Source organism: Rhagoletis zephyria, unplaced genomic scaffold, assembly GCF_001687245.7.
Source record: "Rhagoletis zephyria isolate East Lansing unplaced genomic scaffold, Rhagoletis_zephyria_1.1 Rzeph_scaffold_00198, whole genome shotgun sequence".
Classification (NCBI taxonomy): domain Eukaryota; kingdom Metazoa; phylum Arthropoda; class Insecta; order Diptera; family Tephritidae; genus Rhagoletis; species Rhagoletis zephyria.
The window spans coordinates 327465-353717 of NW_016157282.1; the positions used below are offsets into that span (position 1 = coordinate 327465).

Sequence of the window (26253 nt, forward strand, 5' to 3'; positions counted from 1 at the left end):
TATTATTCTTTTTGGCATTTTTTTTAGCTTAAAAAATTTTATTTAAAATATTTGGATAATGAATTTGTTTCATTTACGGGGTTTATTACTTTTAATTTTATGCAAATTTCCAACTAAAGCATTTTCGAAAACTAAATTTTTTATCAAAACATCGAGTTTGCAAAGTGTAAACATGTATTTTCTTGAACGTAATAGTTTTTTGGATGGCATGTTTTTCATGCAACAAAAAAAAAAAAAAAAATGGTTCCCAATGTTTGAAAATGTCTTACAATTGCAATAAATCATTGTATGCCTGCAATAATATGCATTTACCAAAAATAATAATTAATTCAAAAGCAGCAATAGTGAAAAAGCACGAAATAGCGAAACTTGTTTGCACAAGTTTATCAGCTATGCAGTTCAAGCATATACAAATAATTCTACAGTAGAATATTTTTGCAAAAAAATATTTCACAAAAACTTCAAACAAAATTTGCGTAAAAATTGCAGATTTTTGCAACAAATTAAAAAAAAATTGGCATTCACTCGATTTCTTGTAAATCTTGTTTTTTTTTACTTATTTTTGACTGTTGGTTTATTGTAATTTTTTCAAGTTTTGTAAATTCTTTAAACGCTCACTGCCTACAACTAAACTGACTATTTTGTGATAATTGAATTTTTTAGTTATCTTTTTTTTCCAAAAAGTATTATTTTCTTTTTCTTTTAGTACGCCTGGTCCCTTGTTTTTGTTGTTATAACTGCAGCTATTTCACTAGGTTATTTCTTACATGGTACTTGGTGGCTACGCGCCATTTTCATTAAAATAGCTAAATATTTGTTTTGTATGCTCTGTGATTTACTGTTTTTTGGTTAAATTTCAAATTTTACTTCGCAGCGTCATTAATTTTCAATAATGCTACATTATAATTTTCACTTACTACTTTTTGTAGGATTTTTTGTTTTAGACATGCATATTTCTTGCTGCTTACAATAATAGTTCAAGCATTGAATCTCGCACTCAGCGTCTCCAGTATAAGTTAATAAGGAAAAGTAATATATTTTTTTTTTTTATAAATATTTTAAATATACGAGTACATACATATACGCTAGTCACTATATAATAACAAAAAAAGCCGCGAGCAGTATACTGGCAAAAAAGCCACACATCGATTTAAGCTTACACATACAAAGGCGTAAATCAGAAAGAGTAGTGGAAAATAAATGTAAAATAAGTCACTTAAATAATTTCTCTTATAAATAATTAATGCAAATAAAAATTACTGCTGTAGAAGGCCCTAATGACTTTTCGCACTATTTAATTTCAATAGCGCATAGCATTGAAATCCCCATGTAGCACCCTATATGTATGCCATGCCTAAAATGTTTTGAACCTCAAATACAATACTATTTACTTGTTTTCTCTTTGTTTTTTTTAACTTCAGTGATTTTTTTTGTTGCTAAACGCACTTAACCTCACTTGTAACTGCAGTGGTGGCGCGCTTTGCATTCACTTACTGTCCTTTTTCTCCTTGCGTGCATTCATCACACTCATTGCAGCCCGCTTAGCCGTTCACGACAATGTAGTCCTGCTTGTTGGGCATCTTCAGCAGTCGCCTCGTGCGAAACTCATACGCGCGCCGACAGAACATCACCAGTTCGGGATTGGTGTTGTCAGGCACCGTGCGTATGCTATAACAACTGGATCGTTTCGGCACAATGGAGACTTCCTCTTCGATATCTTCTTCGGCAGCACGCAAGCGACGGCGATATCTGTATATAGAATATAATAAAAAAAAGGTTATATTAGTCCGCCTCAAGCGCTGAGTGGCGCACTTTCGCCAGCTCACCTGCAATACTCGCTAAAAGTGAGCACGTAACACTTGTCCTCAATGCAAGCAACGGAGTTGTGATCGCGATGTCTGGACGCGTATACCTCGTCGGGACTGTCGTTGGGCTGGCGGCCCTGTTCGGTATGTTCGGGGCGGTAGTACCACAGCAAAGAGATCATCATTTCGCCTGCAATACAAAAAAAAAATTTTGTTAACGCGTTGGGTTCACGCCCAGCCCAAAATTTAGTTAAAATAGTTGATGAACTCACCATCCTCGGGGTTCTCCCAGATATGCGCCACTTTCGCCACATACGGCAAGTCATTGTCCTCGTTCGCTTTGAGCAGCACGCAGTCACGCGTGCGTATTATGTCGCCCTCCGAGTGCCGCATGGCGGGATAACAGGTGCGAATGACCAGTGGATCGTCGCTCTGTAAGCATAGAAATACGTATTTGAAAAGAAAATTCATTTTACTACCCTCAACCAACACTCAGCACTTACATTCAAGAATACCGCGCCCTGGAATGGTTCACCCTCCCACGTCCACCCGTTATTCCATTTTGGCACCACATCGACGCGCGTCGCTGGCGGCAGTCGATCGTCCAATTCGAACGAGACCGTGGAATGTTTCACCTTCTGCCGCTTGCGGCTACCAAATTTGGAGCGTGAACGCGTGCGCTTGGCGCCGTGATGTGGCTGGCAAACAATGCGCGGCATCGGCGGCATCGGCGGCACTGGCGGCAAGAACACTTGTGCATTGGAATGTTTCTCGAGGGGCTGCGCATAGTGTTGCTGTTGCTGTTGCTGCTGTTCTACTTTGTCGTATAACGTGCACGCTGACATCTCTTCGTCCGCTGCTTCTACTTCGAATTGTGCTTGTCGGTCGGCTAGTTCGAGCACCGCATCTTCAGCGCTGCATTTGTCATACTCATTGTTATTGGTTTCCAAACCGAGCTGTTCTGTCACAGCCATCTGCGCAGCAGGCGTGTCAAATTCACTGGCTTGTTGTCTTGCTTTCACGTTGGCTTTTTTCTTGCTTGCGCCCTGTCTTCTTGGCTTCTTCGTCTTAGCGGTTTTTCGCTTAGCCGGCGTACGCTTGGATTTGTTCGCGGATTTGCTGGTGGAACCGGAGCTGTTAACAATCCCTGTTAGCTCGTCCTGCTCTGCTGCTGTGTACTGGGACAAATCCAAAGGTGTCTTGGACACTATTTCGTATGCTTCGGACGCAGATGCTGCTACTGCTGAGGTAGTTTTCGTGGCATACGCCACCGCAAGCGTGTATTCGACATCAGTAACTTCGCATGCAGCGCTGGATGCATCAGCGCTCTTGATAGGTTTCTTCGTTTCAGACTTTGAGCGTTTTTCAGCACTCGCTTTCTTCTCTTTCTTCGGCTTGCGCCCAGATGCCGACTTATCCATGAGTGGTTCCGTGTCAGTTGCATCACAGCTCGCGTACGTATTCAACGCGCCGCTGCAACGTGACGTTTCAGGTTCTGAGAAGTAACCACGCGCCACCGAGTCGATTGTTTCGAGCAGGTGCAGTGGTATACAGGTTTTACGTGGCACCTTGCCACGTTTGGGCGAAGGTTTAGGTGTGATCCTGAGTGTGCTCATGCTGCTACTGCTATTGCTATTACTGTTGCTATTACTGTTACTATTGCTGTTGCAGTTACCGCTGCTGCTGCTGCTGAGACTACTGCTCTCCGACAGCAGCATGCGCAAGCTTGGCATTTCCGGCTGTGTTACTTCGCTGAATTCGCTTTCGGTCTGGTCCGGTTCGTCCACCAAGTCGACGATCTCCTCAACGCTCGGCTCGATTTCCTCCTGTTTTATGCCTCTTGCGATCATCGATTTCTTCAGCAACTTCCTGCGTTGCATGCGCTCTTGCTTGGCTGCCGCGCGGCGCTTCTCCAACAATTCCTGCTTGCGGCGCTCCAGCGCTTGTAGCTTCTTCTTGCGCAGCTTCAGCTGCTTCTTCTGTTGATCGGTGAGCACTAGCTGACGTCGTCGTATCGTACCGCCGACACTGCCTACCTTGCCCGCTTGTCGTATTTGTAGCTTGCTATAGCGACCCCGTTTGTCCAGCTTGCGCCCGCTGAGGCACAAGTAAGTGCGTGGTTCGGTTTGTTTGATGAGACTTTTGTAGCCATTTGGAGACGATTTCTTGCACTGTTGCTGAATTTTGGGTAGGTTAAGTATCTTAAGGCGTGACTTTTGGCCACTGCCGCCCGATGTGGATGTGGTCGGGCTGTGGCAGAGATCGAGCACATCGTCGTCTGAGGTCGTGGAGAGGTCAATGTCGCATTGTATAATTGGTGGCTGCTGCCAGCTGGGCAAGAGGCGCATGCGACCTGTGGAGGTAGGTGAGGAAATGGAAGCTTTGAAAATGACTCAGTTTGAAAAGTGAAAATTCGACTTACCTAACGGTTTTAGTGTCGCATTAGCAGCGGCATCATTTACGACAGCCGCCACTTCTTCGCAGGCCGAAGTTAGAGGCTCTGCTTTAATAAGCTTCAACTCGGCTTTCTCGCCGTCTCTGTCATGACTGTAGCTGGATTCTTGCTGTTGTTGCAGCTGCAACACTGCGCTCAGCAGCGGCTCTTCGTCTTCCAGCTTAATTTTTTCCGCCTTTATTTCCGTCTTAATCAGAAAGGGTGTCTGCAGTGGCGACTGTAATACTGCCGTGCCCGTCATCCCTGGAAAGCACTCGCTTAGCGTCGCTGGCACTTGTGGTGAAGGACTGGGTGTGATGGCAGCCAACAGCTGCTCAGGCTGCAACACAGTCAACTGTGCCTGCGCCTGATGCTGCTGCTGTTTTTGCTGCTGAGTTTGTTGAGCTTGCAGCTGCTGCTGCTGTTGGGACTGCTTCACCACACTTGACTGCTGTGGCAGTGTACGCACTTGTATTAATGGCGTCGATGGCACCTGCGAACTGCTCTGCGTCTGCGCTGCCACGCTAGCGGCCGCACCTGCGTACACCATTTCACGCGCCATCGTTTTGCCAATGCGCGCCTTGCGTCCCACGAACGGCAGCGCGGCAGAGTTGGCTGTGCTGCTGGTGGAGTTAGCACTGACGCTACCACCGTTGCGATTACCGCCGTTGGTTGTTGCTGCCGAGGTCGGCGTTGAGGGCGGTGGTGTCACCGTCGCGGCTGTTGTCAAGTCGTAGGCTTCTAGTATTGGCTGTGCTGCGTTCGTTCGATTGCCGATGGCGGCAAATCGCGCTATTGGTCGTTGTCGAATACTCTCGTCCTCCACCAACTTATTATCTCTTTTTTTGCCGCATTCAAAGTGCAGCTTCGCGTTAGCCTCTTCAATAGTCGCCGGCAGCGACGCCGACGACAACTCGTGTTCGGTAAGGGTGTCTAACAACTTCTCGTCGTTGGTGGTGTAGCTCTCGGGCGGTGTCGGCGGCTGTACTACGCTCTCCTCGTACTGGCTTTTGTTATCCGAGTCTTCTAGCTTCAGCTCGGATTTCACCGCCTGCAGCAGATCTAAATGCTGCTGCGACTGTTGCTTGCCAAAGAGCAGCAGCTCGTCGATTTGGGTTGGCGTAGTTGCCGTGGCCGTGAGCGCTACAGCTGTTGCTGTTATTGGCGCGCTAGTGATTGTTGCTGTTGTTGTCAATGTTGTCGTCGCCGTAGTCGTCGATTTTTTAACTGGGCCTCTACTGGTAGTCAATGAATTGTTCATCGAGCTGCTGCTGTTGTGCTGGCTGTTCGTCGTAATCGAACTCTTGTTGCTGTCGCTGCTGCTGTTGATTTCCCTGCTGCTGCTGTTGTTGTTGCTGCCATTCATCAGCATATTGCTGCTGTTGTTGCTCAAATGACTCATCGCTGAACAGCTGTTGCTGTTGTTGCTGAACGAGCTGCTGTTGCCGATGCTGTTGCTGTTGCTGACGTTGTTGCTACCAATATGAGGCCCAGTATGGACGTTTTTTGGACACGATTGTTGCATGGGACACGGACACTGTGGTGGATATTCTGTATAGAGATGGAAGAGAGAAAATGAGTGCTTAGGTGAGTAAGAGTTTTGAGTCTAGAAAATTCAAAAACCAATGATTTTTGAGCCCCTAACCCTATTTACCCCAGTTATGTACTACTACCACACAGGTGAGAACCATACTTTTCCTTACCCATATACGGTCCCTGTATGCTGCGCGTATAACACTGACCCGCCGCGCTGCCGCCCGGGCTATAGCCAGTGTAGTAGCCCGGAGGACCTGGATAGTGCTCGAGGTGTTGTGCGTGTGCTGCCGGTCCAGCCGGCACGAGCTGTGTTCCGGGGGGCGGTGCTGTTGGTGGTGGTCCCTGTATGGACGTTGGTGGTGGCGGCGGTCCAGTCGCTTGGCCAGCACCACCAGACGCCGTCGGCGGTGGTGGTGGCGGTCCCTGTTCGTACAATTCGGCCGGTGGCGGCGCCGGATGACCAGGTTGATAGTAAGGGTAGCGTCGGTATGTAGAGGGTGGTGGTGGGGGCGGTCCCGCGCTCTGATAAACTTTGGTCGAAAAGTAGGGCTGATAGGCGGGCGGCGAATAGCAAACCGCTTCCACCGGATATGGTGTACAATAGTTGGCCGGATACGCTGTCGAGTAGTGCATCTGTGCGTGCATCGAGCGTGGATATGGTGAACTTTGATGTGCGGCGGCGGCCGCAGCAGCAGCAGCTGCGGCAGCAGCGGCGGCAGCTTGCTGATGAAGCTGTTGTTGATGCTGCTGTTGCTGCTGCACCTGCTGGTGCTGTGTGGTGGTTGGCGCGCCGCTATGTGCGACCGGCGGATAGCGGAAAGGTGTCAAGTCGCCGCCAGTGATGAGAACATCACTGTCTGCGCTGTTATCTGCGGCAGTGGCCGACGATGGTGGCTGTTGTTGGGCCGCGGCTGCGAGCTCCGGATCGGAGCTAAGCGGCGCAGGTATTTGTTGTGACTTCTTAATGGATGAGCCAGCGGCGGCGGAAGCGGAAACAGCACCTGCAGCCAAAAGTGGCACATTAGGAGGCGGCGGTGGTGCGGCGGCTAAGGGCGGTAGAACGTGTGGTGAGATCAATGGACCGGCAGGTTGGTAATAGCCTGGAAAGAAACAAGAATAATAAGGAATCAGAAAAATGTAAAGGAAATGAAGGAAAGAAAAAAGCTACATAAATCTAAAGAAGCTGCTTAAAGCGTATGCTGACATTTCTTAAATAAAAATCTGACTTGCGTGAAAAACAGACCAAAAGGATCTGCCGAGTTCTTGGCCAGCATGTACGAGTCTAATTTATAGCCGTTAATCTGCAAAATGTGGCCATGAGCTTGTGCGCAGTGCTTTGGAAAATATTGTCGCCGATCGATTGCCCGTTACGTTGCGCAGCTAGCGGCCGCATTTACAAACATGCACACATGCATACATACATATGTATGTAAATATATTTATATATTCACTTGCCGCTGTTTTTCTTTTAAAATACAGTGTGCGCTTTCGAAAGCAAGACGCAGAGCGAGAAAATGAGAGGAGAAAGAAAAAAACCAAAACGTCTATTTATCGAGTATTTGATCTGCTCACAGTTGCAGTGGCTGCAATTGTTTTTGTACTTCTTTTAAATGTTTTTTTTTGCCTGCCTATATTGTTGTTAAACTTGTTTGGTTGTTACTGTTGCTGTATTGCCGTTATAAGCAAGAAAGCAAACAGCGCCTTACGTAAATCCCGCCATTACGTTGCTGTTGGCTTCGCTGCTGCAGCTGCAGCTCCTATTGACAGCGTGCGCGCTTCCATTGGCCATTGCAGCTAGTCGTAAGTGTTATTCGGTTAGTTGATCGGACGATCGGCAAAAGGAGTGATTTTCGTATAACCGTAGCTGTGACGGTTGATTTTGTTGCTAGCTGTGGTTGTTTTTGTCTTTTTACTTTTCCTACAACTGCACACAGTTGACAGCACAGCCACAGAAACAGCCTACCGGCAACAATGTTGCAGCGCACAAGCGACAACAAGCAATAGCAACAACAACAATCATAAAGGTAAAGCGCCTAACAAAGCTATAAATTTAAATGTGAAAATTTCCTGGTTGAGTTTTTTTCTTTAATTTTTTCCACTTCATGTGGCTTTTCGCCGTTTTACTTGCTGTAACTTGCGGTTAGCTGAGTTTTATTTTTAGTGTGGAAATTTGACATTTTGACTTTTTAGTCGTTAAGCGACAAAAGGTCAGCGAGCGAGGCATTTGACAAGCATAAATTGGGAAAATCAATTGCGACTTGTGAATAAGCGCACAAAGTAAGTAAATGAGGAACAGCAATCGATTTATTAAATTAAAGTAAATCATACTATTTATGTATATCTAAGTATTTGAAAGTCTATAGTAACGATGCGTAATTTAGTGTTGTTACAAATGTCTTTTGAATTTTTAATTTCGAGTGGCTTAAGCACTGAGATTGTTTGTTGTCCTGCTTGAAGTAGTGCTGGGCAACTTTTTCTTGCTGAAAAACTTGCTTGTAGCTACTTTGGCAGTTGCACCTGCAATGGAGTGATTCAATCGATAAATCGGCTGAGTACATTATTCAATCAAGTGTATTAAATTGGGTTTGGGCAAGGGTAGACATTCGGTCTGTTCGATGAGTGCACTAAAAGTGTAGAACAGCGTAGAGCAGAACAGTATTCTGATATTTTGCGCAAGAAACGCTGGCAGCCATTCGCGCGGTAATAGGAAAGCCGAAATTGCCCGGCATTGGTTTAGTGCAAGAGAACTCTTTTTTTTTACACCTGGACGTTCTGATTTGTCCCCTTTAATTATTAGGTTACGCCTTAGCCCAGTCCTACCACAGAGGACTCGCATAGACTCAATGATCTTTGTGGCAACACAGCAAGGTCTTTGAGAAGTATTTCTATAAATTTTCATATAAAATTTTCATATAAAATTTGGGGAGATTTACACAATCCAACATGGGTGACAACTTGGCTTGAGGCGAATATAACTGTAAGAAATCAAAACCAACCAAATGTGTGTCGAGCGGGTTTTTAAGCGTTTATACGATCGAAATAGCCATCACACCATGTTGTCACACATGTCTAATCGTGTAAGCCCCGCTCTTAGTTTTTTATAAATATCTCTGACGTTCAATTCTCGTTCTGCGTTATTGCGAAGTGATAAAAATAACACCTTTTCACCGCATTTATTTCGGTGTTAATTTTATACTTTTTACTTCTCTTCACGATAACGCAGAACGGGAATTGACCCTCTGGTTAAAAATCGACTATTCGGCTATTTGGTGAGTCGACTAGTCGATTAGCAACTTTTTTTTTGGTTGATAGTCGAATAGTAATTATTGATTAACCGCTAGATTTCGACTAACTGTTCACTTTCGACTAACAGCTCACTATCGAGTACTCTGAAAATCGACTAACCGAAATTATTCGATTAAATTAATTTTAAATTATTATTGTTTTTACCATAAATGTATTTTTATTAGCGCGGTTGGGGGGTTTTCCATGAGGATAAGTATTAAAAAAAAAAAATTAAAAAATTTTACTAAAAGAAACTAACGAAAAATTGAAAATGAACGGATAGTCGACTCGTTTTTTGTGAACGGTTAGTTGAAAAAGTCGAAAGAAAACGGTTAGTTATTTGAGTGAAAATGATTATTTTTTTAAACAACTTTTGCTATTCGACTAACCGATTAGTCGACTAGTCGACTAACAAGAGCTCTAGTTTCATGGCCTATTCTTTGTCAAAATTTTAAGTGACTATTGTTAGGGAATACGTATATATGTGCCCGGCTGCTTGTAACCCAAACAAGCCGTAATTTGCTATCTGCATTAGCGATTGTTCATCTCCTGCGATAGATCTCCGGAGAAGAATCGCTTGTGGAGACCACTCATCACATTCGCAGGCGATCAACTTTCAAATAGTTAGTTACACAGCTTGTTTTAACTTTGAATTTTGATGAAGTTGTGTTTTTCTATAATATATCGCCGCCCGTATGCCAGAAACATAAATGTGTAAAAAATTAAAATTTTGGGAAATCAAGTTTGAAAGTTTTTCTTTACGAGGTTTAACTCTACATTTATGCAATTGAAATTGTAAAATATGTGCTTTCCATGTACGCATGGTATTCTGGCTTTTGGTATAACATAAAACATCCAAAGGTTATCAAGTCAACACAATAACTCAAAACTGATAACTTTGCGCATTCATACTTCTGGCATGAGGATGACGACACATGCTCAAAACAACATGGAGTAAGCTATTTTTGTGAATACAGTAGTTTTCGTAAGCACTTTTTGAAATTAAACCTTCTGCGATGAAATGCCCAAGTACAAAAAATTATCTGCGATGAGCATTTCGCTCGCGATGAAACTGACAGATCTCCTGCGATGGCTATACGCTAATGGAGACAGCAAGTAATGCCAGAAGAGAACTGCTTATCGAACTGATGAGCCCAAAAAAGGTATTCTCAGTTAAATTAATTAAATCAATCGACATACATACATACATCAAATACCAGTTACTGTATTTTTTGGCGCGAGTTTCCGATTTCCCATTAGAAACAGCCTATTCCTCAGTTCTTGATTACAATGAATGTCGCATACTAAACATATGTAAATCGCTCTATCAGCTGATATTCTTGTAGTGATCTTTTATTAAAGATATTGTACCACCTGATTGACCAATAAATGACTTCGCTTATTTTGGAGGCCCGTTGTTAAAAAAAAGTAATAAACAAAGTACCAATAAGGTGTTTTTTTATGAAGCGCGTTGCCAGTTTTACTCGTGACTATTTACATATCAACAACAAACAACGCTATTTATATAATTGAACAAAACATTAGCTGTCAACGACAGCCGTTTGATGAGCTAATAATCAATTGACATTTTAATTTACACACTCATTATCTACAGCAACTATAAAATAGCCCACTTAGAAAACATCAGCGGGCGTAGTAAGCGTAAGCTAAACCCAACTCTACCACATTTTCGTGTTAAACGACAATGAATCGTCGTGACAACTGCCATTTTCAGTGCATATACAAACGAGACAAGTGTGACATGTCAAAATACACCTTTAATGACAGCTTATTGTAAACAGTACACCCATTGTGACTGGAAAAAAGGAGGAAAACAGAAACACACGTAAGCAAAAATGTATGCAAACAATAAAAGTCTTCATACACTGACGAACTCATTCATTTATGCATCACTCTCCTGTAATTATAAATTTATATCCTGTCACTTGCCGTTCACGTTTGTGCTGCGGTGTGTTTTTATTTTCATTTGTTTTTCATATACTCGCCTCCCCAAACACAAATGCACGCGCGCAAATCGAGCTTTAATTTCGTGCATTATTCACACGCTGTCGACATTTCAGGCTTGGGTTTGTTTCTCTACTTATTCAACACCCACCCAATATCATTCATCACCCACTGGGCCGCACTGTCAGACAGTTTATGCCAAAGTAGGGTCCCCATATGTATCGGCCATCAGCACATCCGACCAAGAGTGACAATGATCCCTAACAAGTGTTTGTAGGTAACAATGAAGCTAATCAATCGGTGTGTCTGTCAATCAATACCGCGAATAAATTTCAAATGGAATAAGAGTATGTGTGTAAAATATCTAGTAGGTACTTAAGGAGAATGATCACCGTGGAGTGTGAGTGCGCGTATATTGTGACACATCACGAAGTTCGTGATTCCGCATAATCTACTAAAGTACAACAGCTGCATTGTAAGTTGAAGTTTATTAAATATGCCCGTACTTGATATACATAAATGCGTTTACATATGTGGGTTGCTAAGTGAGGGAGGAGGGAGGGATGTCAGCTGGAACATAGAACTGCAAAGGTACATACAGTCCGCGACAAAAGCATAGCACATCAACATTTTATTTTTTTTAACATTTTTTAAGGTCACTATTTTTCATAAAAGTGTAGTTCAATATGTAATTAAAACCATATACTTACATTCAAATCTCAAACTATACAAAAACTAGAAAAATTTCACAAACTTTTCATTCCAATCCCAGGTTTTTAATTTGAATTTCTAGAAAAATGTTTGGTATACAGTTTTATAGCTTACTAAATTTTAGCAGAACAAATTGCAACTCTGAAGTTGCTAAAAAAAATTTCTCGTGGATTTTTCATAATTTTTTTTTTTCGATTTCACGCACTTTCTTTCATATAAAAAAAGTTGTTACCATGCTTTATATGGAAGAGAAAGCACAACACCTTCAACGAAAAACATTCACCAAAATCATCGCGAATTGTGTACCACTTCAAACTTGCATACACGAAAGTTTTCTAAAAATTCTGATAAAAAGATTTAAATTTTTATGATTTTTTTTAAAGATTTGTTGAATTTTTAAAAATTCTTAAGTTTGAAATTTTAATTTGTTTAGTTTTTGTTGTAGATTTAACTACATATATTTTTATAAAAGAACATTAAACTGTCGAAACTGACAATTATATTGTGAATGCTATTTTCGTGAACACTGTTGTATATGGAACATAATCAGTTTGATACAATTTAAGGCTATTAAAATAATTAAAATAAATATGAAGAATTCGCTAAATGTTAGAGTTAAATATTTTTTTTTTGTAATTTCTTCAAGCGTCTCCTTCTCATGACCAACTAAAGTGAGATGATTTGGGTGTGGGACAGTCATTAGAATAAAGCGAAATGGCATATTAACGAATACTGCCGAGAAATATGAAAAAAACTTTATAAAAGGAAATAAGTGAAGTAACATAAATACAGTTTGTTGAGAAATTCAGTAGCTCCAGGCCATGGAAATGTAAGCAATTTCACGTATGGATTAACATTCTTAGGGAATTTGTATTAAACATTAACATACAACAATAAACAGTTAAATGTGAACATAGGGTAAGCTTCGATTTGTTTGTGGAGGGAGTATGAATACGGTATAAAATAAAAAATAAAAAACGCGCCCAATGAGCCATAAAATGAGGAATATCACAATTCGTGAGGTGTGACAAGTGATGTGAAAGGCAGATAATAAAAAACAACAATATGTAAACACAATTGAATTGAAAGAACGAAACAAAAAACAAAGAAAGTCAATAAGCAGCTGCCAACATTTCTGGTAAACCTAACCAAATGAGTTTGTACGTGTTTGTAGCGGAAATAACCAAACAATTTAGCAATTTAGGCTTAAATTGTTTGTCGACATGAGCGCAATATGAACGCCTTATGAATCAGCAACCAACCCCCAAGTCCGAAGCAAAAGGCAAGCCGGTGGCAGCACATTTGTACCCGACCCGCCTGCCGCAAAGCTATATAGTGGGCGGCAATGCCATGCCAAAATAAATAAAGGTTATTTTGGTTAGCTCACGCGTGCTCGCTTGAATGTGAAAACAAATCTGCTGCCATCAAGGTGTAGGTAATTGGAATGTGTTAACAATAAAAATCACAACATGCTTAAATGGCAATAAAATTGTGGTTGCCCAATGTCACCGCAGAAGTCGTTACTCACACGCTCTCTTTCCCGCACGCATTCACGCTGTGTTGATTTTCTCGCATACGCGCACTTCCTGTTGCCGTTAAAAAGCTACTACAGCCAGTACATGGCCATTGTTGGCTCTGACAGGATTGTTGGCGAGGTCTTTGACACAAACGGTGATTGAATGTTTGATTTGTTGTTTGTATGTCCTAGCAATCGTATGTAGTTGTCAGATTATTGACATTACATCTCTAATTCTTCTTCGCCACTTGCTGGCAGATGGGTAAGCTATAAAAATGCGGAAGCCAAAAAGAAATATGAAATAACTGAAGCCAACGCATAAGGAAGTATAAATGTTTGGTATGTCTGGCATCTGCGCTTATTGGTGCATGTTTGTGTGTGTCGCGGATTCCAGACATGTCTGCGTCTGGAATTATAATTGCCTTACCAACGCTCGTTGTTAAATGGCTTCATTATAACAAAATGGCACATAAGCACGCCCAGCACATTAAAATATTTAACGAAAGGTGTTAAGTAATTTGAACTGCGTGATGAATGAAATTTGTTGGCAGCACACATCAACGGAGGTGACGTGCGATAATAAAATATTTATTGAGGAAAAAGCGCATATACAAGATGAAGTGCTTTGGCATTTAAGTGCATAAAAATTGACAGGAGTGTTCTCTCGTATTCGTCAGACAAAAATATGCAGCAGCATCACAGTTTAGCAGCATTCGCTATCAAAGAGACAAAATATCCACCGAATTGCAAAAACATGCAACTTTCGAAACAGCTGGTCACTTCCACAGTTGCCACAGGTGGTTCGTTTGGTAATTTATTTTCTGCTTCCCCTCAAAATGAGATGTCATTTTGCTCTCCCAAATTCCGCTACATTGTAGTTTTCTAAAATTTTGGATAAATTTGGATACGAGAACACCCCTAACGTGATTGATTAACAGCGAACAGATGTTCCATAGTACCACAGAAGTAAATTAAGCGCGAGCACATAAGCAAGAACAAAAACAAAATCGCTTTCAACTTAAACCATTTTTGATTATCCATTGCTCTAAAGTGAAATGGTGCATTTTCATCACAAGTGCTTATAAAACAAATGTGAAAAGCGTGTTTGAATTCAATTCAAACTTTGTTTACCTTTCAGAAGTGGCATATCTACGATAAGCGAAGCACAACCACTTGAAGGTAACGTGCAAAATTAATATAATTTACACTTTTATGGCGTGAAAGCGCAAACATTTACATAGTGTGATGATTACGCAGAATTGAAAATGTAAATATGAAGAGGTGTGAGAAATGTAAGAGTCACGAAGGAGGTGATGAAAAGCACATAATTTAAATGAATAAATCACACTTAATTATCACCAGCTACAACAACGTAATGCAAGCCAGCGACATCGAAAAGTACAAAATTGAGTTATTGCCAGTAAGCAGCAAAGTGTATCCAGTAAAAGGGGCGCTATTATAGAGGTAAGGAAATTGCCAAACGCAGATGTGTAGCACTTTGATGTATAAATACAACAGCAAAAAAAAAAAAAAAAAATCGTTGAATAAAACCAAAATCAGCTGTCTACCGTGTCGCGCACAACCATTTTGCCAAAACAACAACAAACCGGCATATTTTTACCAAACACTTGCAGTAATGCATACCAAGTAGATTTGTATACAGTAAGCGCTTTGAGAACGCAGCTGACAACATGCCAAACGCATGCGGCGCAAATGTGGAGACCCGGCGTGAAATGAATGTGGTTGCAATGGAATTTCTATATACTTAATAAAAAAATAAAATGAAGCGACTCCAGGTGTGACCATAGACAAAGTGTGTAATGCTGACGCACGTGAAACGCTGTTGTTGAGAATGTTTAACGATACTCCATCGATTAACTAGTTCCATACCTACTTGGGACGGAGAAAATGCTAAATTAGATAAATTATGTAGATAAATCATAACTATTTTTCATTCGATTTAAAAGGACAAAACCCTAAAGGTGATGCAGCATGGCAGATTTTTCAGGCGTTGAGGCTTGAGACGCCCAAGCTCTAATATTAAACTTATAGCCGGATAGCCTGAAAAGCGTTGAACGCCAGAAAATCTTGGGGAGGAGTTGTACTCTGCCTGCCATCCCTAAATTGGTGCGTCAAGCGCCAAGGAACTGTCAAAAATTCACATGCCTATACAATTTGTATGAACCATACCACAATAACGCCGCGATAGCGGCGAGCAAATGAATTTGAATTTTTGACAGCGCGCTATGTATTGAAGCTGGATCCAGAAGTCGGTAAAAAAAGACAAAAAGTGAAAGAGGAAACACGAATGAACACGAGCGGAAATGAGACAATATCAAAAATTAACGGCATAAGCTTTTGCTACACCAATTATAACCAAACTGAAGGCGAAAGTAACGTTGGATAAAACCGGTTCATAAAACATTATTCCAGTTGGGTACCCTACATCACGGCGCATTTTTCGCCGCCAACTAAATTCAATCTTGAGTGTATGTGAAATTGACGGCGCAAATGAATAAATGAATGACTGAGTAAATGATTGATTGCCGGCGCGCCGTTTTGTTGACAACGGCAGCGGCGACAACACACCTAATACTACTCGATTGGTAGCGCGGAGCGCATTTTGTCGCACGTTTTGTTTATGCACGAATCGACCGACGCCCTGATATTTAGCGCGCGTTACTTGACTACACAAAATGTGACGATAGCAAGTTGTTAGTGCAAATGCAAGTGTGTGAATATTTTTCGCACAAATTGTGCGCATAATTAGTTGATGAACTACGATGCGCCGAACGCGTCAAAATCGTTACGACAATGACATATGCATTGGTAAAATGGTTTGGATGTGTGCCACATGCATAAGTTTAATTGCATTTATGAGTAATAGTCGCGCGCGTCGTGTGAGCCCGCCACGAGTGCTTTGACTTTCGCGAACTTTTATAGAGGTTGATTAGATGCGCTATGGAATGTATTGTGCACGGCAGCAGCATGTGAGTGAATGGAATTATGAAAGAAATTATCACAAGTAGGAAAAACATTTGAAGGGTATATTGTTCGGAGAGAATGAGCGCTTTGAACAAATAGTCGCAGTGGCAGCTTTTCCTTGACATTTTATTTATGTATTTTTTTAACAATAAGTCAAATACATATACAGATTAAACCTACGATGAAATTGGTTGCCAAGATTTTCTTCTCGATTTGACATTAAGTCCAGCATCTTAAAACTTTAGGCCGTGCCCTTAGGCCGAAGTTCATAAAAAAATCATAACTTCTTATCACCTGAACGTTTTAAAACTCCCATTTTTGCTTAAAGAAGTTAAGTATTTTTCAATTATCGCTAATTATATCACTCGCTCACTTGGCCTTCAATCAAAAAAATTATAATTTTAGTTTCAAAGTAAATTAGCAGTTTCAGCTTATTTCTTTGTAAATGTTTACATACTCACACTCGCTTCAGAGTCAGTGAATAAAATGAATGCCCCATTTAACGCATTCAACGGACCATCAACACAAGCACATGTTATTTCACGCACACATTCATTCACACATATCATACACAATTTTATCATCATCACCATCAGCCACATCAACGCAGCCATCATCAATGTCATCAGCGCATAAATAATTAAACGCTGCAACGTGTCACAACATATCGTAAGGCAACGTTGCGCGTTCTCAGTGAGAACGTCGAGGAATTTTGAAGTGTTATAATTACGAGGAGCAAATGCAAAGCGCGCACGCATTCACTCAAACGCGCGTAATCGCGAGTACGCACTAGTACAGCAGTGCAAATACGCAATGGACACGTAAAAAGTGCCAATAATGAATGCCGCCGCGGCTGTCAGTGTCATAAACACCAACACCACCAACAATGCCGCCAACTAATGCCTTTGATTATGATAACGATAATTATGTTTGAAATGATGTTGCCCGCCTTATTGGTGCTAATGTTTATGCTGACGCTGATTTCAAGCCCGTGAATGTCGACATACGCGTTGCATGTGAATACGGCTTTGTAAATAGTCAGTAAAAATTAAAAAAAAAAAAGCTAAAGAAGTAGAGGGAAGGCTAAGTAGCTGCTGAAAAGTCGGGTAAGGCGGAGTGTTGGTGGCGGGGGTTGCTGCTATTCGTAGTGGTTGACTGTTGTTTGTTCATGTGCGAAAAGTTGATGGTGCGTTGCAGCCAAAACAGTGCGCTTGAGTGTTAACTGAGGTGTAGCGCGCATCATAAGTTCTGCGTAATTAACCGCTCTTGTATTGCCCACAGCAAATGACGCGCTCAGAAGCGTATGCAGCGAGTGCTTGCTTGCGGGCGTGAGGGTGGCAGTGATAAGTATAGATCGCAGCGTAGTGAAATGTAATTAAAACGCATGATGAGTGTGGACGCGTAATGAGTTGTAGCGGCAGTAAATTTATACTTTTTACATACATATGTAGTAGATGACGAGCTAGGAAATGTATGCCTTTGCTTGATTGTGAACTTGGCTAATGTCAAGCGTAAAATGACTAAATCAGCGTAAGTCAGGGCTGGCCGAGTAGCTATCCAACTCGCAAGCGGCAGATACAACATCAGCACGCAATCACTCATGCTCTGTAATTTATTTGGCAATGAAATAAAATTGGTTTAGGATTTTCGGAGTGACTTCACTTTATTTCGCAGTCAAAAACACTTTGAGGTTATCAGTTTACTTTTGATTGACATTTATTTATGTAACCAAATGTGATGCGCCCCATTGACACCAGTTATCTTAACGTTGAACGGTTATAGGGCCAAAGTGTGGCCATTAACCTAAAATTGAGTACATTTTTGCTCAAGCAGCATCCCTGCTGCCACTTTCAATCACTTTAAAAGGCATTCAATCATGCTCAAGTGTGGCAATCATCGCAGGAAATTGCGTTCCTTCACTTTGTGAGTGTAACGAAAATCCATTTAAAATGCAAAATAAGTGTCAAATTTATTTACATTTCATGAACAGCGCAGAAGTAAGACATAAAATAAAGTAATGGAATTAGGGGCAAATTTGTAATGAAAAAATAAAATAGATGCGAGATGATTTACAAAAATATCACTTTCTACGCATAGATTAGACTTTTGATTTTTTCCGAGATTTTCGGATTTTTCATGAATAATGCCATTATTTTGAAAAAGAAAATCTTAATAAAGATAGAGTGAAAAGTTGTTAAGTCCCATTTTAAAAACTTCGCAGGAGAGGAAAAAAGCTTCTTATATCCATTTTCTTCAAGTATTTCCCAAAACTTTCAACACAACATTTTGGCTGTTTAAAGGAAAGCAAACTCCATAGGAATCAGCTTATTAAAAGCTTTCGTAATATTTTGGCCTTATCGGATTTTCGGTGTTTCTTTTGGACTTCTTCATTTTAAATTTTTTTTCATTGAATATAAACAATAAACAAATAAAAGAATGCATGCAATGCATTTTTATTTCTCTAGCCTCGTGTATCAAAATATCAGCTTTCCAAAAAAGTGGACTTAACAACTTTTCACTCTAAGCTAGCGATATGCAATTATTAAACAATTTATTAAAAATTTGTATATTAATGGCTTTTAAAAAGTTGTTAAATTGAACAAAAAAAACTTAAAAATAATATTTAATACAAAAATTTTAAATTCATGGTCTTTTTGTTTCTACTAAAAAAAGCCGCCCTTTGATTGCCCCTTCTCTTTTCGTGCTCGATTCTAGATTATATTATGGTGGCAGCCTGGAGAGCGGCTCACTGAGAAATTAACATTAGAAAGACGTCCAGAGGTTTTTTGACCCATTTTAATTTTGACTGCCAATATTTCTTTTGTTAAGTTATTTTTCTAAATTGATATTTTGTGACTTTTATTAAAAATACATCAAATTTAATTTTAAGGCATTCCTATTTTATTGATGCTTTTCAAACTCAAACCACTGAAAAAAAAAAAGAAAATAAAAATTTATATTTTGTTTTATTTTTACAATTATTAAACAGTTCTTAATTAAAAGTTTTTTGTTACTAAAATTTATTTTAAAACGTCAAATGACCCCTCTTCGTCTTTCAAGCAATGTCGATTTCCAGGCTACCTGGTGTGGATGGGCACATTTCGATAACCGAGGTTTTTTTTTTTTAATAAAGTAAGAAATTATAAAAGTAAAAATTATTTAGTGGCTAATTCAATTTTAATTTCAAATTATAAGTATTTTTTTACTAAAATTAATTTTAAAAGAGTTGGGTTAAATTTTCCGTGTCATTCGTTCAAGGTATATCGATTTTGCAGGCTTTCTAGTGTTAATTAAACTGTCCACTGTTTTACCACTTTGTAAAATTTCGATTCCTAAATAAAAAAAAAACCGTGTTCGTTTTTTAAATAATACACTTTTACGGGAAAAAGGGCACATTTACCACCCTTTGCAGCTTTGTCAGGGGAGATGGTTGCATAAAACGAGTATATGTATGTATGTACATTAGGAAGGGCTATTTTTTTTACTATGCGCGTATAGCGTAGGAGGATTCTACGTATAATTCTAAGTAAATTTGCAGAAGAAACCATGGGTCTAAAATCAATTTGGAGTTTGCCAAATTACGAAAATAATTTTCGAAGGAAATGTGAAAATTTTCACTGTTGCGCCTTCTGGTGCAAGTTTTAAGAAAAAGATAAGTGCAGAAATAGATTTCCCATACCAAAAAACCCCTTGTAGAATGTTTTTATGCAAAATTTAAGCACTTTACGACAATACTCCACAACTCCTGGCAAACTCCAAATTGATTTAGACCCATGGTTTCTTCGGCAAATTTTCTTATAATTACACGCAAAATTCTTCTGTGATATAGGCTCATAGTAGAAAAAATCTCCCATACAAATTGACCCGCCCTAATGTACATATGCAAAAACATTTCGCCACCTAAAGGTGAAAACGTGCCAAGTCCAATTTTTTATTTTTTTTTAATTTAGTTCTAGATGCAGAATGACAGACAATACGAACTACATCGATTTTTCGTCTCTCCGGAATAATTTCAAAAATGGACTTAAAGCCTTTTCACCTTTAGGTAACGATGTACTTTTAAAGGGTTGAGTCTAAGAAGAAACGAAAATATGTACCACTAATTTGTGAAGTATTTTCTTTATATTTCATCGCAACTGGACCAGAAGATTTATATACAAGCACACTCACTCTCGAACTTACATAAGTGTGCAAAATGCAGGTCACACAGTGAGACAAAAGGCAAAACAAAATGCCATTAATTCAAGATTTACCAACAACAACAACAACGTGCTGCAAACAAACGAACGTAAACAACAACATCGCAACATATTCAACCCAGATCAGTAGCAACTCATCAGTGCCTGCAATCAGCAACAGCAGCGACAACGACTATGAAATCAGAGCAGTCCAATCGCTGCAGGTGCAACGAGTAACTGGTCAACAACGGTATAAGAGGAGTTAAATAAGTTTTAAGTATGCATGCGGTTGCAGTTGTGTGTGTGTGTGCGCGTAGAATGATTGTGCGTAGGCAACAGCATTTATCTCGAATTCTGGCATCAACGTCACCACCCAAGTGATGACTATTTTTGTTTTTGCCACGCAGGGCTTCCATCTCGCCTAAATATGTATGGCATACGCAGTGGTGTACCGCAAGTGACAACAAATAAAGGAAAACAGCAAGCAATGTACATATGTATGCAAAATAGTCCAGCCAGTCAGCCATTCATGAAGTTATCAGCAAGTTGCAAAGCTGTGCGGCGATTGCTGCTTGTTGGTCACATATTGCCATAAGCATAAGAGGTATACAAATATGTACATATGTATGCAAGTATGTATGTAGATGCCGCTTTGCTTTTCCTCACTGCTTCCCTCATGTTGGCAAAACATTCTAGCCAATTCATCATTTTGTCAGCGTGACAAACTCAACAATTGACAATTTTTCAAGCTGCCAACGCTATAGAGTTGCTGAGTTGTCGTTCGGACGAGTGGCAGCAGCGTGGCAGCAAGGCTGAGTGGCAGAATGAATGCTCGAAACGAGAGTTGGGAGTTGGGCGGCGGTAGTTAGGTGAAGTGTATGACAGTCGTTCGCCTGCTCCTCCATCAAAGTTCGTTTTACAAATATGTAAATGTGTGTGGACAGACTGCGATGAGATGGGTTCTGCGGTGTTTGAGAGATATGCGCACATAGTAGACGCAGCTACTTACTTATTCGTACATATGTATGTATGTACGTATGTGTACCTCGTTTTTGCATATGTAGCATGTACATACATATATATTTTTTGTCAACGTCCTGCGTGAATGCTGATAAAGTGTGACAGATAAAAAAGCGACTTTTGAATATTTTAAGTGGACTATCACCGGCGGTTGGACCGCATGCCACAAAACGTACTTGAACTGTTATTGTGTGTGTGAGCTTGTGTGGGTGTGAGTGTGTTCATGCATGTGAAATGGTAAGGTGAAGAGTTAGGAACAGTGGTCTGGAGGTATAATGAGAAGTCCTTTTAGTGTAGCCCCCCCCCCCCTACTCTTAGATTTAATTTAGAGCCCTCCGATGGGAGTGCCACACACCGTATCGTCCTCCCAGCACTTCCTCGAAAGAATACGAGTGAAGAACTTGTTCTCGAGCTTCAAAGACGGTGTTGTGTAGTCTGGGGACCTAAAAGCATGAGGGTAGTTGGTTAGAACGTTGTTATGTCCAAATCTGGATAAAAACGAATGCTGTAATTTGCGATTTTAAGCTTTTTCACATCTAGAAACGCCGAAATTATTTGTTTTTGGCAACTTCGAAAAAATTCGAACATAACTTCGAATTTTCGAGCTTAACATTTTCAACTAAAAATTATCATTGATAACTTTTGAGAACATTTCTGAACATTTAGCGTTTAATTATTCAGCTTCGATTGTTTTTTTGCGAAATTCTATAACATCCCCTCTTCAGTAAACAATGAAGAATTTTTTACGACTAGTAAATTGTGTTCACTAGAATACATTTTCTAGCTACGCCATCAAGATATGTATTTATTAAGCGCAACATTCCCCGGCACTCGAAACTCACGCAAGGCTATTAATTTCGTTTTTATTGCGTTATATACGGCTTCTTCATAGCTTTAACTCAATTAAACACGGATTACCAACACATGTCTTTAGAGGTAACCACATATATACATACATATATATGTGTTTACAACATACTTCATTGCGGTGCGACAGTAAATTAAGAGGTGTTGACAAAATTGCCGACACGTACAAATAAATTCGTTGGATTGACTGCAGGACCGGGCGCGGCATTTGTAATCCTGCGCGATGACAAAGCACACTTCCCTTTGCTCCGAAAAAATATATACCCATAAAAGCAAATAAATACAAGCTTTTGCTTTTGCTTTAATAAGGACGTGCTTACGGCTGGCGATTGTCGCATGTGTTTCATATTGTGTATTTTCCGTTCAGAGCGCACATTTGTCAGCTTGTTATTGCTTTATACTTTGTTATTATTATTGTTAGCATTATAATTTTGTGGCGCATTGATTGCGTGACAAATCATTTATGCCGCAAATGCCACAAATTATTGGCGCGCAGCCCAACGCAACGGGCCAAACCGCGGCACATGCCACCACAATTCCAACGCCAACCAACCACTTACCGCAAAGCACTTTCTTCCATCCGACGCGCGCAATAATTCTATGTTTGCGAGTGGTAGCTGTGGTGGCAAAATGGAGTGTCATTAAAAAATTGCAACAACAATAAGGCGAACAAAAACGCGGAAGGATACTGCAAGCGTAAATTCTTGCTGGTCGCTATATTGTTTGGGTGGACAGATAAGCGACAGTGGCACTCATTTCAGCGCGCGCGCGCGCTCGCCCTCCTACGAGTGCGTTCACTTTGGACAGCCATAAGCTCCAAATGACAAACTGCGCTACGCTATGCAGTGTCACTAGGCGGACAGTCTGCGTTAGTTGTTAGCTGAAGAGGGAGCTCATACACTGTTGGCGCAAACAAGCACGCACATACATACAAATACCCCAACAATCCAGACATTCAACGCTTGACAGGCGCGTTGAACGGCGTCGTGACAGATAGACATTGTCAGTAGTGATTAACTCTACTCTAGCTTGTTGTCACTCGCTTGGCTGTGTTCATTAAGCGTCGAACATATGCGGTAGCAGCTCAATAAAAAATTAAGCACATGAGTCCATTAATTTTTCGACGATGACAAATTTATTTTCAACATTTTTTCGAACGCGCCATATTTTTCAACTTTATTCTTTCTTTTGATTGCTGCGCACTTTTTGTTGTTGTATTATTGTATTGTTTGCAAATAGCCGTACATCACACAGTTGATACGAAAAATTGTGGGCGTCTATGACACTAATGGACTACATTTGTTTGAGTGCAATCGGGCTGGTTGAGCACCACGCGCGGTGTTTTGTTTTTTGTTCGTTTATTATTATTTTTTATTGTTATTGTTTTTCATTGTTCTCGTGATTAGTTGACAAATTTTTTCATGCTTGTCCTTTCGCGCCACTGTGACATTTTGTTAGATAATTGTCAACTTTTGTTGTCAGGCTTTTCACTTTTTTTTTTGGTTGTTGTTGCTGTCGTGTAGATAAGAGCTCTCTAATGCCGCCGCTGCCGCGTGACTGCACTGGCTTAACCTGGGTTAGACGTACGCGCGCGATAACAGCAGATAGCTTTGTGTTGTCAGAATGTTAATTGTTTGACTGCTTGTTTCGAAAATAGTAAACGGGTTAGGGAGGTCATGTATTGATTGTATGTATATGTTCCTTAGGAAGTTAAGGGGTATGTGAAGACGGTTACATTAGGACAGAATTCTTGGAAAATACAAAATTAAATATTTTACGCTAATCTAATTCATTTTTTTACAATAAAAAATATACATATGCTAACAAGCAAGCTTCAAACATATCTAATTTATAGTTTTCAAAAAATTTCGCAGTCGATAGTCAAATTCGAAGTTTCGAAAATATTCTCTGACCAACTGGTGAGATATTCCTTTAGAGGCAGCGTATTTCCGAACTTCCAGCAAAGCTATAGAACTAAACTTGATAGATTTCGAAAATTTCGAATTTACAGTACAGTTGACGAATTTTAAAACCTTAAACTCTAAGATTAAAAGACTTATTCAGAGGATGCAAGACGTGTGTATTTAAAAAATACAAAAAAAAATATATATATTTCGAATTTACGCTTTTTCAAACGCTGCCTCTAAAACAAAATGTCGCCATTTTGTGTCAAACAATATCAGAGAATTTTCGACCATATTTTCGAAATTTTGAAATTGATTATCGAGTTTTCGAACTTGAAAAAATTTTAATTTTTTTTTTTTTTTTTGAAATAACCTGACAAATACAATTTTACAGCACAAATATTTCTAAAGACAGAGAGAGCTCATAATAAAAAGGAGCAAATGAATGGATTCGAAACAAAGAGTTGTAAACGATTTTTAGTATTGAATTATTATTTTTTAGAAGTCAACGCCAGCTGTAAAATTTCAGGCAATGGGCTTTATGTTGAAAAGAATGTTCGGCTTTTTCGTCTATTGAACAGGTAGAAGAGTCAGCTATAAATAGAGTTTAATTGGGCCTCTAGTCATCGAAGCATCCACCGTAAGCAGGCTTCGAGAAACGAGTCGTTTATGACGTTAAAAAATAAAAGCAACATTTACGCGCACCAACTACACGTTTCTAGGCATGGCCCTTGTAAATAGCTATTTTGGACTTTGTGGTGCCTCATTGGTTTAATCTTTGCACTATTTTATTAATCAAATTAATTTTTCGGCCGAAAATCAGTTTCCGCCCATTCGAAATAATTTTCCTGATTTTTATTCAAACTCAAATTTGTTTAACACAAGTCATTAATCTTAAAGTCAAACAACCCATAAAATTCAGTGCATTCCTGCTGTTTATCACAGTTTCGAATACTCGCTCGCCTACCGCGCGCGCACACTTAGCCGCACTGCCGCACTAGCTATAACAGCTTTTTGGCTTGCCAAGTGTCAAAGAAATATGATAAATGTTTATAAACTTACTGAATAATCGCCCACAATTAGGGACTGACATTTTTGTCGGAATTTTCATTCAGCCACAGCAAGCAAAGTACGCATTTTTGGTCGCTAGAAATTACCCCCACCTCCCCCCCCGAGAAGCTATTGGCTTGCCGCCTTTTTGTGATACAACACAGCTAGTATTTGCCTGGTAAATTAACATTTTCTACATATGTACAAATTTTTTTTGTTTGCTTTCAAAATTATCTCTTAACGATTTTCCTTTTTCTTAATTTTTCAAAGCAGCAAGTAAGTACATATTTTTTTTCTACTTCATTACTTTACCTCGTCCAAGCAAATGTGCCGCATAGAGTATCTCACGAAAATGCTGATGCGCCTGCTGATGTAATAACGTAAACGATTCAGCCAAATTGGCAGCCATTGCCGCTGCACCACCGAACCCGCCAAGTGCTGCCGTGGCGGGCAACACATTGCTGCTCGCTGCTGGTGGCGGCGCTGGCAGTGTTGCTTGCTGTGTTGATGGCAGTAAAGCGTTTGTCGCCAGCGGGGTGCCTGGCAATGGATACATCGATGGCGTGGTGGCGGCGGCGGCGGCTGCAGCGCTCTTTAGTGCCGTGGAAAGCGCAGTGGCGCTGTTGGGCAACAAACCGCTACCGTTACCGATGCTCGCACTTTTAAGGCCGCCGTGATTGTTGTTGTTGTTGGCCGTTGGTGACAACGCCGAACCGGACAGCGAGGAGAGCGTGTCGCAAGTGCTGCTGCCTGTGCTGCCAACACTGGAGCAACGCTGCTGTTGTTGTTGTTGTTGTTGATGTTGTAGATGCATGTGCTGCTGTTGTAGTTGTGGCGCTGCTGTCTGTTGATGCTGGCATAACGTTTGCGGCGTGCTGTTGTTGTTGAAGCGCAACGATTTTATCAGCTGCGCAGCGGTGGTTTTTATGCAATTCTCCTGCTGTTGTTGGTGTTGCTGCTGCATTTTGAGTAAATCACACAATTCACAATTTTTCAT

General features: G+C 40.5%; 1 protein-coding gene across 1 annotated transcript; it reads right to left on the reverse strand.

Moving 5' to 3' along the window:
• Positions 1-545: 545 nt before the first annotated feature.
• Hers (Histone gene-specific Epigenetic Repressor in late S phase) lies at positions 546-26253 on the reverse strand. The gene is made up of 7 exons (XM_017609192.1): positions 25569-26253; positions 5943-6875; positions 4228-5790; positions 2309-4158; positions 2078-2237; positions 1827-1995; positions 546-1749 (listed from the first exon to the last, which is right to left on the reverse strand). Exons 1-7 carry the CDS (start codon positions 26251-26253, stop codon positions 1542-1544), a joined length of 5568 nt encoding a protein of 1855 aa, XP_017464681.1. The 3' UTR covers positions 546-1541.

Excerpts from the sequence above, each read along its gene's own strand:
- Hers (XM_017609192.1), bottom strand. The coding sequence starts at position 26,253 with ATGAAAAATTGTGAATTGTGTGATTTACTCAAAATGCAGCAGCAACAC. Across the intron at positions 4,159-4,227 it reads TGCGACACTAAAACCGTTAG|GTCGCATGCGCCTCTTGCCC; the intron begins GTAAGTCGAATT and ends CTACCTCCACAG. Across the intron at positions 2,238-2,308 it reads AGGGCGCGGTATTCTTGAAT|AGCGACGATCCACTGGTCAT; the intron begins GTAAGTGCTGAG and ends CTATGCTTACAG.